The sequence below is a fragment of the Somniosus microcephalus genome, chromosome 29 (genome assembly GCF_052327205.1).
Source record: "Somniosus microcephalus isolate GS21.2 chromosome 29, FLI_Smic_1.0, whole genome shotgun sequence".
Taxonomy (NCBI): domain Eukaryota; kingdom Metazoa; phylum Chordata; class Chondrichthyes; order Squaliformes; family Somniosidae; genus Somniosus; species Somniosus microcephalus.
The window spans coordinates 27,498,130-27,512,619 of record NC_141015.1 but is presented as its reverse complement, the minus strand read 5'-3'; the positions used below and the strand labels follow the sequence as shown (position 1 = coordinate 27,512,619).

The window sequence follows — 14,490 nt, the reverse complement described above, 5'->3', positions numbered from 1 at the left end:
TTTGATTCGGGCCGCTTCGGTATTGTGGTAGGGATGGAAACCTGATTGGAGAGATACAATCGGAGTTGCGGGAAAGATGGACACGGACTGTTTGGTGACGGCATGTTTACGGACTGTCTTGAATCAGGTGTTGTACTTTGAAACAGAATTTTAGACAAATTTTGCTCTTTTTTATTGCAGTGGATGATTCAGCAACCTCATAAGGTAGCAACTTTCTTTGGGTGCATTGGAAGAGATAAATTTGGTGAAATCTTGAAGAAGAAAGCTGAAGAAGCCCATGTTGATGCTCATTATTATGAGCAAAGTGAACAGCCAACGGGCACCTGTGCTGCCTGCATCACTGGTGACAACAGGTCAGCGACTCTTTTCAAGAAACTTAGTTCAAGGTTAGAATACTGTTTTTTATTAAATAAATAATAAGAGTCAGCTGTGGCTCAGTGGGTAGCACTTTCTCCCCTGAGTCAGAAGGTTGTGGGTTCAAGTCCCACTCCAGGGACTTGAGCACAAAAATCTAGGCTGACAGTTCAGTGCAGTGCTGAGGGAGTGCTGAACTGTCGGGTGTGCCGTCTTTCGGATGAGGTGTCTGCTCTCAAGTGGACGTAAAAGATGCCATGGCACTATTTCAAAGAAGAGCAGGGGAGTTATCCCCGGTGTCCTGGCCAATATCCCTCAATCAACATAACAAATACAGATTATCTGGTCATTATCACATTACTGTTTGTGGGAGCTTGCTGTGTGCAAATTGGCTGCCATATTTCCCACATTACAACAGTGACTACACTTCAAAAAAAAAAGTACTTAATTGGCTGTAAAGCGCTTTGAGACGTCCGGTGGTCGTGAAAGGTGCTATAAAAAATGCAAATTTAAAAAAAATCAAATGCAAGTTAGATTCCAGTATAGCTCTTTCAAAGAGTTGGCACGGTGGGCCTAATTGCCGCCTCCTGTGCTGCATCATTCTATTATTCTATGTAGTTTGTTCATTTCACTGACTATGAAAGGAAATGAAATTTGAAACTCTATACTCATCATAGAATATAATGACACAGAAACGAACCAAACAAACCCATAAAGCCTGCCAGTGTTTTTTTTACTCACCCAGTCTTAATTCCACTCTCCTACTTACTCCCTGTATTCTTTAACATTCCTCTTGGCAACTGTCAAATTCTCTTTTTTTTTAAATACTTAGGATTTCTGCTTCAACAATGGCTTGTGCCAGAAAATGATGCATTCTAATTGCCTGTGCAAAGAAGCTTTTTCTAACTTCCTCTTCCATCTTTTGTGTGCCCTTTGTTACTATCACACTGACCAAAGGAAGCAATCTATTACTATTAATCCAATTGTAACTCTTGAAAACTTTGGTTTATCAAGTCACGCCTCAGCCTTCTCTGCTCTAGGGGAAAAAGCCCAAGCTTCTGAAGCCTTTCTTCATATCTCTCATTTCTGATAACATCCTAGTTGATCTATGCTGCAACTTTTCCATTTCTTTTACGTATATCCTTCCTAAAATAGGATGCTTCGAGCCATGCACAATACCCCATTGGGTCCTTGCTTTTGTGTGCTTCCAAACACAGTACCAAGGATTCCAGTTGACTTTTTATAGCCTTATCTACTTGTGCAACCTTTAATTACTCATGTGTCCACACACCAAGGCCTTTCTGCTCCTCTACTCCATTTAAAATCTTATCATTTAAGGTGCAGTTCTTTTCCCTATTTTTACTTCCAAAATGTATCACTTTCTCTACCGTAAACTGCATCTGACATCTTTCTGTCCATTCTGCTAGTTCATCTTTGTCCTCCTGCAGCCTTTCATAGTCCTCATCACAATTTGCTTTACCTCTTAATTTGGTGTCATCAGCAAATTTTGATATTGTTCAGATCATTAAGTATATATGGTAGTAATATCAGCAGCCCCAACATAGACCCCGAAAACACACACAACATATTTCCAGTCTGAGAAACTCCCCTTTATGCTTTGTTTTCTGCTCACCAACTACTTCTCTGCACTTGTGGCATATTCCCTTTAATTCATTGTGCCATTGTCTTTGCTAGAAGTCTCTTGTGTGGTATGTGATCAAATCCATATAAACCACTACACAACATTTCCTTCATTAATTAACTGTTATTTCTTCAAAGAATTCTATGATTAGTCAAGTACAGCCAGCACTTTAGAAATCCGTGCTGACTTCATTGATTAGCTTGTGTTTCTCTACATGGCTTGTAACTTCATCCCTTGTTGCAGACTGTAGTACTGTCGAAGACTAATTGGGCTATAATTTCCTAGCTTATCCGTGTCCTTTTTTTGAAGACGGAGTTACATTTCTCACCCTGCAGTTCTTGGCATAATAATCAGCGCTTTCTTTTCTATTTGTTCTAGCTTTCATTTTCATTATCTGCCATGTAAAGGATTTTTTTTTTTGTTCCAAATTTGATTTAATCACCTAATTCATTGAAAGAACTCCAGTCTTTCAATACAGTCTGATCAATCCTTACTGGAATGTACTTGATTTATACCATGCTATCTTTTGTTTAAATACTTCCCATTGCTGATCTATGACTGTATAGAATCATCGAATGGTTATAGCACAGAAGGAGGCAATTCAGCATGTCGAGCACCTCAGCTAGTCCCACTCCCCTGCCCTTTACCCACAGCCCTGTAAAAAAAAAATTCCTTCAGGTACTTATCCAATTCCCTTTTGAAAGCCACGATTGAGTCTGCCTCCACCACCCTTTCAGGCAGTGCATTCCAGATCCTAACCACTTGCTGCGTAAAAAAGTTTTCCCTCCTGTCGCCTTTGGTTCATCTGCCAATCTGTGTCCTCTGGTTCTCGACCCTTCTGCCAATGGGATCAGTTTCTCTCTATCTACTCTGTCTAGACCATCATGATTTTGAACACCTCTATCTGATCTCCTCTCAACCTTCTCTGCTCCAAGGGTAACAACCCCAGCTTCTCCAGTCTATCCACGTAACTGAAGTTCCGCATCCCTGGAACCATTCTCGTAAATCTTTTCTGCACCCTCTCTAAGGCCTTCACTTCCTTCCTAAAAGTGCGGTGCCCAGAACTGGACACAATACTCCAGTTGAGGCCGAACCAGTGTTTTATACAGGTTCATCATAACTTCCTTGCTTTTGTACTCTATGCCTTTGTTTATGAAGCCCAGGATCCCATATGCTTTTTTAACCACTTTCTCAACCTGTCCTGCCACCTTTAATGATTTGAGCACATATACCTCAGGTGTCTCTGTTCATGCACTCCCTTTAGAATTGTACCCATTAGTTTATACAGGTAGAATATCCTTTATCCGAACTTCCGAAAACCTCTAAAAACCGCAAGTTTTTTTGTTCAGCGTAAGTCGTGCGCACGACATGACCAGAGTGGCGCACGACTTACGCTGAGCAGGGCAGAGGGTCACAGAGTTCCCTCCTGGGTAGGAGATTGCAGGCCGAGCCAGGCAGTGTGAAGGAGGTACCAGGAGAGTGAACCCAACAATACAGCGGCCCGTCCGATAGCTGCAGCGGCCTGTCCGATATTCTTTTCTCTCTCCGACCCGACCCGAACCGCGGCCCGTCCGATATTCTTTTCTCCTCCCCCGACCCCCCCCCCCCCCCCGACACCGACCCCCCCCCCCCCCCCCGACCTGAACCGCGGCCCGTCCGATATTCTTTTCTCCCCCCCCCCCGACCTGATTTGCGGGCCAGCTTAGTAGGAGTCAGCCGATATCCGGCTTTCCAGAGAAGCAGGAAGGGGAATGAGACACGGAACAGTCGTAAGAGGTAGCCTGAACTTTTACAATTTATATTAAATACAAATTTCCCAGTCTTATAATAATACCTTCTGAAATCCGAAAAATTCCGAAAACCTAAACTCAGCTGGTCCCAAGGCTTTCGGATAAGGGATAGTGTACCTGTATTGCCTCTCCTCGTTCTTTCTAACAAAATGTATCACTTCGCACTTTTCTGCGTTTAATTAAATTTCATCTGCCACGTATCCGCCCATGTCATTTGCAAATTTTGAAATTGTACCCAAGTCCAAGTCATTAATAGATATCAAGAAAAGCAGTGGTCCTAGTACTGACCCCTGGCGAACACCACTGTATACCTTCTTCCAGTCCGAAAAACAACCGTTCACCACTACTCTCTGTGTCCTGTCACTTAGCCAATTCCGTATCCTGCTGCCACTGTCCCTTTTATTCCATGGGCCTTTTATTCCACGGGCTTTAACTTTGCTGGCAAGCCTATTATGTGGCACTTTATCAAACATTTTTTGGAAGTCCATGTACACCACGTCAACCGCATTGCCCTCATCAACCCTCTCTGTTACTTCATCAGAAAACTCGATCAAGTTAGTTAAACATGATTTGCCTTTAACACATCTGTGCTGGCTTTCCTTAATTAATCCACACTTGTCCAAGTGATTGTTAATTTTGTCCCTGATTATCGTTTCTAAAAGCTTCCCCACTACCGAGGTTAAACTGACTGGCCTGTAGTTGCTGGGTTTATCCTTACACCCTTTTTTGAACAAGGGTGTAACATTTGCAATTCTCCAGTCTTCTGGCACCACCCCTGTATCTAAGGAGGATTGGAAGATTATGGCCAGTACCTCTGCGATTTCCACCTTAACTTCCCTCAGCATCCTAGGATGCATCCCATCTAGTCCTGGTGACTTATCTACTTCAAGTACAGCCAGCCTTTCTAGTACCTCCTCGTTATCAATTTTTATCCCATCCAGTATCTCCACTACCTTCTCTTTCACTATGACTTTGGCTGCATCTTCTTCCTTGGTGAAGACAGATGCAAAGTACTCATTTAGTACCTCAGCCATGCAGTCTGCCTCCATGCATAGGTCTCCTTTTTGGTCCCTAATTGGCCCCACCTCATTCCCCAGAACCAGATCCAGCAATGCCTCGTTCCTCGTTGGGCTGGAAATATACTGATCAAGAAAGTTCTCCTGAACACACTTCAGAAATTCTTCCCCCTCTCTGCCCTTTACACCAATACTATCCCAGTCTATATTAGGATAGTTGAAGTCCTCCATTATCACTACTCTATAGTTCTTGCACCTCTCAGTAATTTCCCTGCAGATTTGCTCCTCTATATTCTTCCCACTAGTTGGCGGCCTATAGAATACAGCTAATAGTGTAATGGTACCTCTATTATTTCTTAACTCTAACCATATGTATAACTCTAACTAATTTTTCCTCCCATTTGATCTTGCAATGAAGTTTTTTTTCCAGTCATGCTCAGAAGCAAATTACATTGTGGTCCCTGTTTCCCAAATGGGCACCTGCTTTTTAGGTTACCTGCTTGCTCTGTTTCATTATGGAGGATCAGGTCAAGTACTGCTTTCTTCCTTGTTGGAATAGGAACTGAGAGAATAATTCTGAGTACAGGAAACTCTTGGTATCCGGCACCGACGGGACTGGGATGGTGACGGTTGATTAAAAATTCTGGATGACGGAGAGGGTTACCTACCGAGGCTATTTTTAACAAACAAAAATTTAAAAATCAAGAAATGTGCAGTATACAGTAATTGGGTACTCACCTACAGAATCCCATAATGCAAGATGGGGGAGATAATTCACGATAAAGATGGAGAGACACACAGAAAAATGGTGGATCGGAAGAGACTACCGGCAGTGCGGGAGAGTCAGACTCCTGTTATTGAGGTGTTCAGACTTCTGACAGCGCCAAGAAGCCGAGTAGTGGCAGTTTGGAGAACTACCTCCACTGACTAACTCGGCCACTGCAGGAGACTCGGACTCAGCAACATTTCCGGTTATTGAGGTGTTGTTTTCGGAGTATGAATTTTGCCGGTTAATATAGAATTCCGGATATTTAGGTGCCGTTTAAACGAGAGTTTCCTGTACATGATTTTATATTTTAATCATTGATTCTCGTTCTTGATCTTTTTCTAACCTCTTAGATTATCTTGGCTCTCCTATCTTAGATTGCTCTCACAGAACCATAAAAGTTTATTGCACACGAGGAGGCAATTCAGCCCATTGTGTCTGTTCTGGTTCTTTGCTAGAGCAATCCAAAACTAATTCTGCTGGCCTGCTATCTCCTCATAGCCCTGTATCTTTTCTCTGCCTCAAATATTTATCTAGTTTTCTCTTAACAAATACAGTGATCTCTGCCAACAACCACTCCCCATGACAAAACATTCCATGGTCCAAAAATCTGCAGTGTAAAGAAATTTCTCTTAACTCCTCTCTGTACTCTGATAGTAACCGTTTCAAATTGATAACCCATATGGCACTGACTTTCCAACCAGAGGAAATAGTCTTTCCCTGTTCATTCTATCCAATCCACTCATTGTTTTAAAACCTCTGTATAAAAAAAATAAAAAAAATCTCCCCTTAGCTTCTCTGTCTGCCCATTCCTCTAACCTGTCTGTATTCCTAAATTAGGGATCAAAAGTGGACCCAGCAATGACCTTTGGAATACACCACTTTCAGACCTTTTCCAATTCCTTACTCTGATGGGTAGAGTCCCAGTTCCCTGTACATAGAATCATAGAATAGTACAGCACAGAAGGGGGCCATTTGGTCCATCGAGTCTGCACCGGCTCTTTCGAAGAGCAATCCGGTTAGTTCCACTCCCCTGCTTTTTCCCCATATCACTGCATTTTTTTTTCCTCCAAGTATTTATCCAATTCCCTTTTGAAAGCTACTATTGAATTTGTTTCCACCCCCCTATCGGGCAGTGCATTCCAAATCCTAACTACTCATTGTGTTTAAAAAAAACTTTTCCTCACGGTGCCTCTCATTATTTTGCCAATCGGCTTAAATCTGTGCCCTCTGGTTATCAACCCTTTGAGGGCCGAAAATACCTTGGAGTGGTAATGATTTATTGTGTAGAACCGCAAAGGGATGTTGCGGAGGGGTGGGCTGGATAGATTCTTTTTAGAGACAGCAAGAATAAGAAACTTGCCAGTCGCCATCCTCGTGGCTTTGCTTGCTATTAGGAGTACAATGTAAGAGAAAGTGGCAAATTAAAGGATTACAATGTTAATCTTATCTTTTTTTTCCTCTCACATTGTAGTGGAAATAGTTTTGTCTGTAATCACAGCTTAAAATGTTGATCTATCTCTGCTGGTCAGTGTTCTTTTGTTGAGTAATTGGAGTACAACATTAAATCGATTTGGAAGTACCAGAAGGTATTTAAGCCATCTGTATGTTTTCTTTTCTGAGGTAAATATTGAAGATTTTTAACAAATGTTTGTAAAATTACTGAGTGCTACGTATAATTAGGTTTCAGCATTCTTAGCATCTGACAAAATGCTTTTTAAGAAAGTTTGCAATTAATCCATAACACTTCCACGGAGGTGAATGTGGATTCGGAGAAAAACGAACATTTGGGAAAATTATTGAAATCATTAGCAAAATGAAAAGAAAATTGTTTGGAAACTTACCTGGTTGGTTCAGTGACTAGAAACACCATGGGGTGTACACTAAGTCATCCTGCTCAGAAAGATTTCAAATTCCAGAATCCATCCGTGGTCTGTGCTGAGTTTGCTGATCTCAGCTAGAGCAGCAGCAATTGGCTTTATTCTCCTGGGATTATTAAGGGTGAAATCAGTCAAGGTGCCTAGTCCTAATCACTGTCTGTGACCATGGTAGAAAGTGCATATACATGGGAAACCGGGAAGGAAGTAATGGAATTCAGCGCTGTTGCTCCCCATAATCAACATAACCTGGTGTCACTCATTGGCTAGGTGCTTGTACAAAGTACTAGAGACTGCTAGTATCACCGGAACCATTTCATAGTGAGAGTTATTACACTCGGGAAGGAGGGAGTAAATTTAAAATTTACTAAAGACGCTTAATGAATCCGGTACATTATTTCTAGACCACAGCAACTTGCTGAAAGTATACAAACATATAATTTGAATAAATTAGAATACTCAAAGTATTCCATTCAATATCCATCAGAACATGTATAACAAAACTAGTATCCTCAGAGGCAGACTGTCCATATATAAATTGGAAGATTTCCCAAGTGCCCTATGAATTATTCCATAGTGCTGTGTTGGTGCCCCCCCTCCCTTCCTTTTCTGTGGGAATCCCATGCTCTTTCAGGGGAACCAGTCTGCCGCTGAGTATCCTCATTAAGTCAGTCCTTTGTGTCAGCTGAGCAAACTGCTGTATAAGCTGTTACTTACATCTTTGGGCAGAATTAAAGATCACTGGAAATCAGTCAACAATTATCTGTACTATTGCATCTCAGTTAAATAAAATGTTGCTTAAGTTACTGGATATTGCAACCCCATGTTCTGTAGAAGGGATAACATGTTTTGAAAGGTTGTCGGCTTCCTGGTTTCATTCTATTTATAGTATGACAAGCAATTAGCTAACTAACTTCATTCGGCTATTTTAGGTCTCTTGTCGCTAACCTAGCAGCTGCAAATTGTTACAAAAAGGAGAAGCATCTGGACCAGAAGGAAAACTGGCAGTTGGTGGAAAAGGCCAAAGTGTATTATATTGCAGTAAGTATGCTTTTCATGCATCAATTGTCATCAGAAGTTTCTATCTCAAAAGATGGACATTCTTTAATTAAAATGGCACACTTCACCTGACCTATTTTTATCCCATGTATCTGAATTTCACTGTTAACTGACATCAAGCAATGGAAAGTACAAGTGCTCAACATCTTCAGTCAGTGCTTACAACAGCTAAATAAGGAACATAGCTGTTTAGCTAAGGTTCCTTGATACCAAAGCAGTTGCATGTGAACATACGAAAATGAGGGACAGGAAAAGACCAACTGGTCCGTCGAGCCTGCCCCACACAGTCGTGATGCCTCTTCAGCATCATGTTTCACAACGCCCACCAGCAGCTATGTCATCTCCTGGGAGAGGCAAAAAAACAGATTTTGAAAAGCCATGGTCAATTTAGGAGGAAAAAAATCTGGAAAATTCCTGTCTGACCCTCCTTATGTGATCAAACCTCGTCCAGGAGATCATATTGACCATGATGTATATTGCTTGAGATTCCACCTACCTTTCATGTGCGGTGATATCTGCCACAACTAGGAACTGCTCCAGCTGTCTTTTGAAGGTATGCAGCAAATTAGCACACGCCGCACAAGCTGGCAACTTGTTCCCGCAGTCGACTATCCTCTGGGAAAAGAAGAACCTCCAGACACATCTAACTTAGTTCTGCCCTTGCGTAACTTATATGCAGGACCCCAGTCCTCCCTGACCTATTCAATTGATATGATCTGTCAATGTGAACACCGCCTAGTCCCTTCATTACGTTAAATATGTCTATTGGATCACCTCAGAGTCTATGCATCTTTGAAGTAAAAAGACACAGCCTATCTGGGTAAGCCAGGTCTTTTAAAATGGCTATTGTTCTTGTTTGTGGCCCCATTTGAACCTTTTCCAAAGCCTCTATCACCCACCATGCGAGGGAACCAGAAATGGACACAGTATTGTGTGCAGTTTTGGTCGCCTTACCTGAGGAAGGATGTTCTTGCCATGGAAGGAGTGCAGCGAAGATTCACCAGGCTGATACCTGGGATGGCAGGAATGACGTATGAGGAGAGATTGTGTCGATTGGGCTTATACTCACTGGAGTTTAGAAGATTGAGAGGGGATCTCATCGAAACCTATAAAATTCTGTCAGGCCTGGACAGACTAGATGCAGGAAGGATGTTTATGATGGCCGGGGAGTCCAAAACCAGGGGTCATAGTCTAAGGATAAGGGGTAAGCCATTTAGGACTGAAATGAGGAATTTCTTCACCCAGAGAGTGGTGAACCTGTGGAATTCTCTGCCACAGAGGGCGGTGGAGGCCAGTTCATTAAATATATTCAAGAAGGAGTTGGATATATTTCTTAAGGCTCAAGGGATATGGGGAGAAGGCAGGGACAGGGTACTGAATTTGGATGATCAGCCATGATCTCATTGAATGGCGGAGCAGGCTCGAAGGGCCGAATGGCCTACTCCTGCTCCTATCTTCTATGTTTCTATGTATTCTAAATGGGGGCTAACCAAAGAAAAAATGATGTGTCTTTGTTAGACATTAAATTGTCCTGGCAATGCAACCTAATACCCTATTTGCTTTGGCTATCACCATGCCATTGTTTGTTAACAAGAGAATTATGTACTGTAACACTGAGATCTTTCTTTCTCAACAGACTTCAGTTCTGTACCCTGTAGGGTGTATGTACACTTGTAGTGTCACGCACGTGGGCAGCACCATTTATCTAAGATAAATACCATTTGCGAAACGCCCATTGCCCATCGCATCAGGATCCACTTGCAGCTGTATATGCGCATCCACAATCCTAACACTTGCACAAATCTTTGTATCATCCTCAAACTTGTGGACCGTTCCCCCAATACCTACCTCCAGGTCATTAATGAAGATGGTAAAAAGAAACTGCCTTAACACCAATCCCTACAGGATATCACTGGTAACCAATCTCCATGCAGATCCACAACCATTAATAACCAGTTCCTGCCTATGGGAATGCAGCCAATTCTTAATCCACTGACCAACGTAAGAAAAGTCTATTCGTATCCAAGACGTACTATACTATTTGGAGAATCAAATAGGCTAGCAAACATGTTGTAGTTATATTTTTCACGATAATTGCAACTTGAACAGATCCAAAAACCTTGTATAATTGCATCTTGGGAAACTCAAAATACACTATAAAAATTAATGTATGTTACCACGTCTGCTTTCACACTTAGGCACATTAAAGCTAATTATGTAAAGCTCCCTGATTGCAGTGTGCCTTTTAATGAAATGATCAACGTTTTCTTTTACATTATTTATTTTCCATGGAAAGTTCTCTTATGTGCCATTTGGAAATGCAACTAAAGAAAATGCTTGCATTTATATAGCATATTTTCATATTAAAAGACCTCAGAGTACTTTGTGCAATGAAATTCTTTTGGAATGTGGTAACTGTTATGGATGGAAATACATGAACAGCTAGTAGTACTTTCTGACAATGGGAAGTTTTTATTTACCTATTTGGGAATGTAGGTGTAACAGTGGTAGTTGCTTTCAGAATTACTGCACATCAACCAGATATTTTTTGCAAATCAAGGTACAGTACTGGCTGCTTACCCATCTACACATGGAAAGTGCATGAACAAAATTTATCCAGGAATTTTGTTTTGGAAGGCAGTTAAAGGCGGCTTATTATGAACAGCAACAATTTGCACTCGGGAGCGTAAGTCCGAGGTAGCTGAAGTTGTGGCTGCCAATGGTAGGGAGGAGGAGACGTACGAGAGGCTGGAGTCAAAGAAATGGAGCGGGGGAGGGGGGGGTTGTGTTGCTGGAGGAAGTTACAGACATAGGGAAAGGCGAGCCAGGGAGGGTTTAAACACACTGATGAAAATTTAAGATTTGAATGGCTGGCCGAAAGCCAAAGTGGTCAGTAAGGTTGGGTGAATGGGACTTGAAGTGGAAGTAGGCGTTCTTTGTGGTGGTCAGGGTGGAATAGGATGTCAAGGTTGAGACTAGTCTGATTCTGCCTGCGATTGTGGCTAGGGATTGAATTGGTGGCAAGGATATGGACTTTGTGGTTACCCCAAGATGATGCCATTGGTCTTCCCAATGTTTAACGAGTAAATTGTGGCTCATTCAAGACTGGACATTAGAGAAGCAGTCTCGCCACACAGAGGCAGTGGCAGGGTCAAGGCAGGTGATGGAGAGGTAGAGTTAGATCTCTACTGTACATGTCGAAACTGGCTATGTTTGTGGATGATCTTGCTGAAGAGAAAGGATCACTGATGGGTTCTTGACAGACTCCCATGGTGACGGTGAATTGCCAATACAGGTCAATTGACTTTTGAGCTTTGGAAGTGCCTGTCAATCAGAGGATTGAATTGGGTCTGCATCACAATAAGAAAGGAGGATTTGTTGGAAATCTCTTGCTAGTTGTCTTGACTGAATTGTAAGGCAGAATAGGGTTGCAATTGCTTCAGTTTTTGCCAATATTGAACGCCCTTTCTCGGGTCTAGCCTTGTTCATGGGGTTTGATATTCAGTGACTCCTTCCAGCGACGTCACCTCTGTATAAAATATCCTGGAATGGGACCTGTAGATTTCCGTCCATTCTTGTTGCTGAGGTCAGTTCTGAAATACTCAGTACCAATTGCTACAGTGCTCTTGTAGCTGAAAGAGTGACATCAAGAGAAACAGAAAGTGAATCAACTTATTGTCATTGAGGTTGCTCCCTTTTCTGTACAAATCTTGCTCACCTATTGAGTTGGCTGCTGGGAAGTATGTGTTCTAGATCATCTGGGCCACCTGTGTTGTGGGTTTCTATCATGATGGATCAAAGATGCTCTTTCTGAAGCTCTGCAGTGCAGGGACGATTGTCTCAGTATTTTTCAGGATATTATCCTCATTACTTGACAACCTCTAGGGACTTTGTTACTTTCTTGCATGAGAATAACCATGAGTTCAGTGAAGCTCATCCTGTTTGCTGTACATCCCAATGCCCAATATTCAGACAAGTAGCTTCGGTAAAATATGTTTGCCAGGAAGCCCCCCTCCCCCTCCTGCTGATAGCATTGGGTTGCTAGATATCCTTGAACAACTAGTAGCCAGTACCATTCAACTGTTCAGAGCTCAATTTAGAAAATCTGTCAATATACTGCCACACAAGGCAGAATTTCCAGAGTGGATTGTCTGACCTAATTTTCCAGTGAAAGATCAGCCATATTGTTCAACTAGTCAGCAGTTAATGCTGTTGTTAATTTAACTGCCTGTCTTAGTATTTGCAGTATCCATCTACATCTCTTTGTGGATGAATTTAACATGCTAAATGTTTAGCTGCCATCTGTTTTGGTCTTCCTTGAGCCAGTAGGTCATGTTTTGTCAGAAATTATACAATCACCTGTCTGACTCTTCTCTGTGTTGTTCTTCAAATTGACATTGATCAATTTTCTGTCACCGTGCTCTCAAGTACCTGTATGGGCAGTTAGGAAACCCATTCAAGTCACCTCATACCTCGGAGCATCTGGTCAGAGTAGGATGCACTCAACCATCTCTGTTACCTGAAACCTTTTACTGTTCTTAAAACTCTTTGGTGCTTTTACAGAGTTATTTTCAGGAAAGTAATTAATCTTTTCAGGAAATATTGCTGCCCAATCACAAACCCATTTGTATCAGTGAGCATGCTAACCATTTTTGTCTTTACACAGGATTTAAGGGGTAAGAATAAGTTGTTCTTGATGAGGAATCTTGCTCACAATTATCTTGACTGAACTGCTTAGAAAGGAAGATATCTGTTCTATTAATATTCTTAATGACCAATATGCCCCGGGTGCATCTTTGGCAGACCATTAATTGCATACAAATGTGTGGAAGACCGGAAGGGTAATGGGCAACCTGTTATGTTAATGTCTGTTTTTTGAAAAATGCCCTTCACACATACAGATTCATCACTCCTGCTACTCACTTCAGATAGTTTTATTTGGAAAAGAACTGCCTATTGTTGTTGGAAAGCAGCAGATATTTTATTTACTCCATAATTTGGTCAGAAGTTGCTAGATGAATTCAAGCACATGCGTATAAGACCATTCTTTGAGTACTGGGAACAATTTTATATAAAAGCATGTCGGTTCTCTCCTTTCATGATTTTTATGAGATTTCTTACATGTTGCTGTACTTCAAACTCAGTTAGATGATCAGAGTCATATATAATCTGCTTTTGGACCTCCTTGTTCTTGCTGCTGAAACACTCTCCCACTTTTTGACTATCTTGCCACAAGAACCTTAAGTATGTGCAGTAAATGAGAACTCCCATCTTCTCAAACCAGTCGATTTCAAATGCAACAATTCTAGTGCAGGGTGGTACAGATATCTTGCAGTCTTGTCCGTGTTCTTGGTGAGGTGCTAAGTGGAGGCAGATGCTTTCCTACAGGGAGGGGGAGAAAACCCTGAACCATTCTTGTGGATTTCTTACTGGTTCGTTGCAAAATGCCAGACATGCAAGAGTAAACTTATAGCTAGGGAATGGTTCATGTTGCAGGGAACCAGAAAAATGAAACGGAAGGAATCCTGCATCCTTTTCTCTTGCCACAAACCAAGATTTCTAGTCAGTTGGAAGAAAAATATTTTAGTTACTAAGTAATTGAAAAGGTTTTAATCAAAGTTACCATTGCGTGAATATGCCCTCAAAATTGATTGCGCCAGTGATGTGAAGAAATTAGATGAGTTAGCTGCGAAGCTTATGGAGGATGAAGGCAAAAATGCTAGTGCTTCACATGCCTATTCAATTTATATATTTGAACTTTTATTTTACTTTAGGTCAGCTATCTATTTCACTACCTCCTCCATCTTTTTGTTTTAGATCTGGTTAGCGCCTCTGTATCTTTAAACCAGTCCCCGTTCTGCTTAAACAAAAGTTCCAAAGGCTGATTGGAGCAACCCAGTCAAACTGGGAGATAGAAATGATGGCAACATTCAGTAGCCTGAGCAACTGAATGTTAACTTGTTGGAAATGCAGGCATTTATTCATT

At 41.6% G+C, this 14,490-nt stretch overlaps 1 protein-coding gene across 7 annotated transcripts in view; it reads left to right on the top strand.

The window, feature by feature from the left end:
* The window catches only part of LOC147098590 (adenosine kinase-like), a 256,526-nt gene that overhangs the window by 122,015 nt on the left and 120,021 nt on the right, over positions 1-14,490 (top strand). For 5 of the 7 annotated variants that reach the window (XR_015074198.1, XM_085970459.1, XM_085970461.1 and 2 more), the window contains exons 5-6: positions 181-386; positions 8,378-8,486. Coding sequence is in view for 6 of the 7 variants with exons in the window: in XM_085970459.1 (XP_085826585.1) it covers positions 181-386; positions 8,378-8,486 (315 nt within the window). In the remaining variant the exon portion in view is untranslated. The remainder of the gene's footprint in view (positions 1-180; positions 387-8,377; positions 8,487-14,490) is intronic. The other 2 variants (XM_085970460.1, XM_085970455.1) reach the window with 1 other exon arrangement.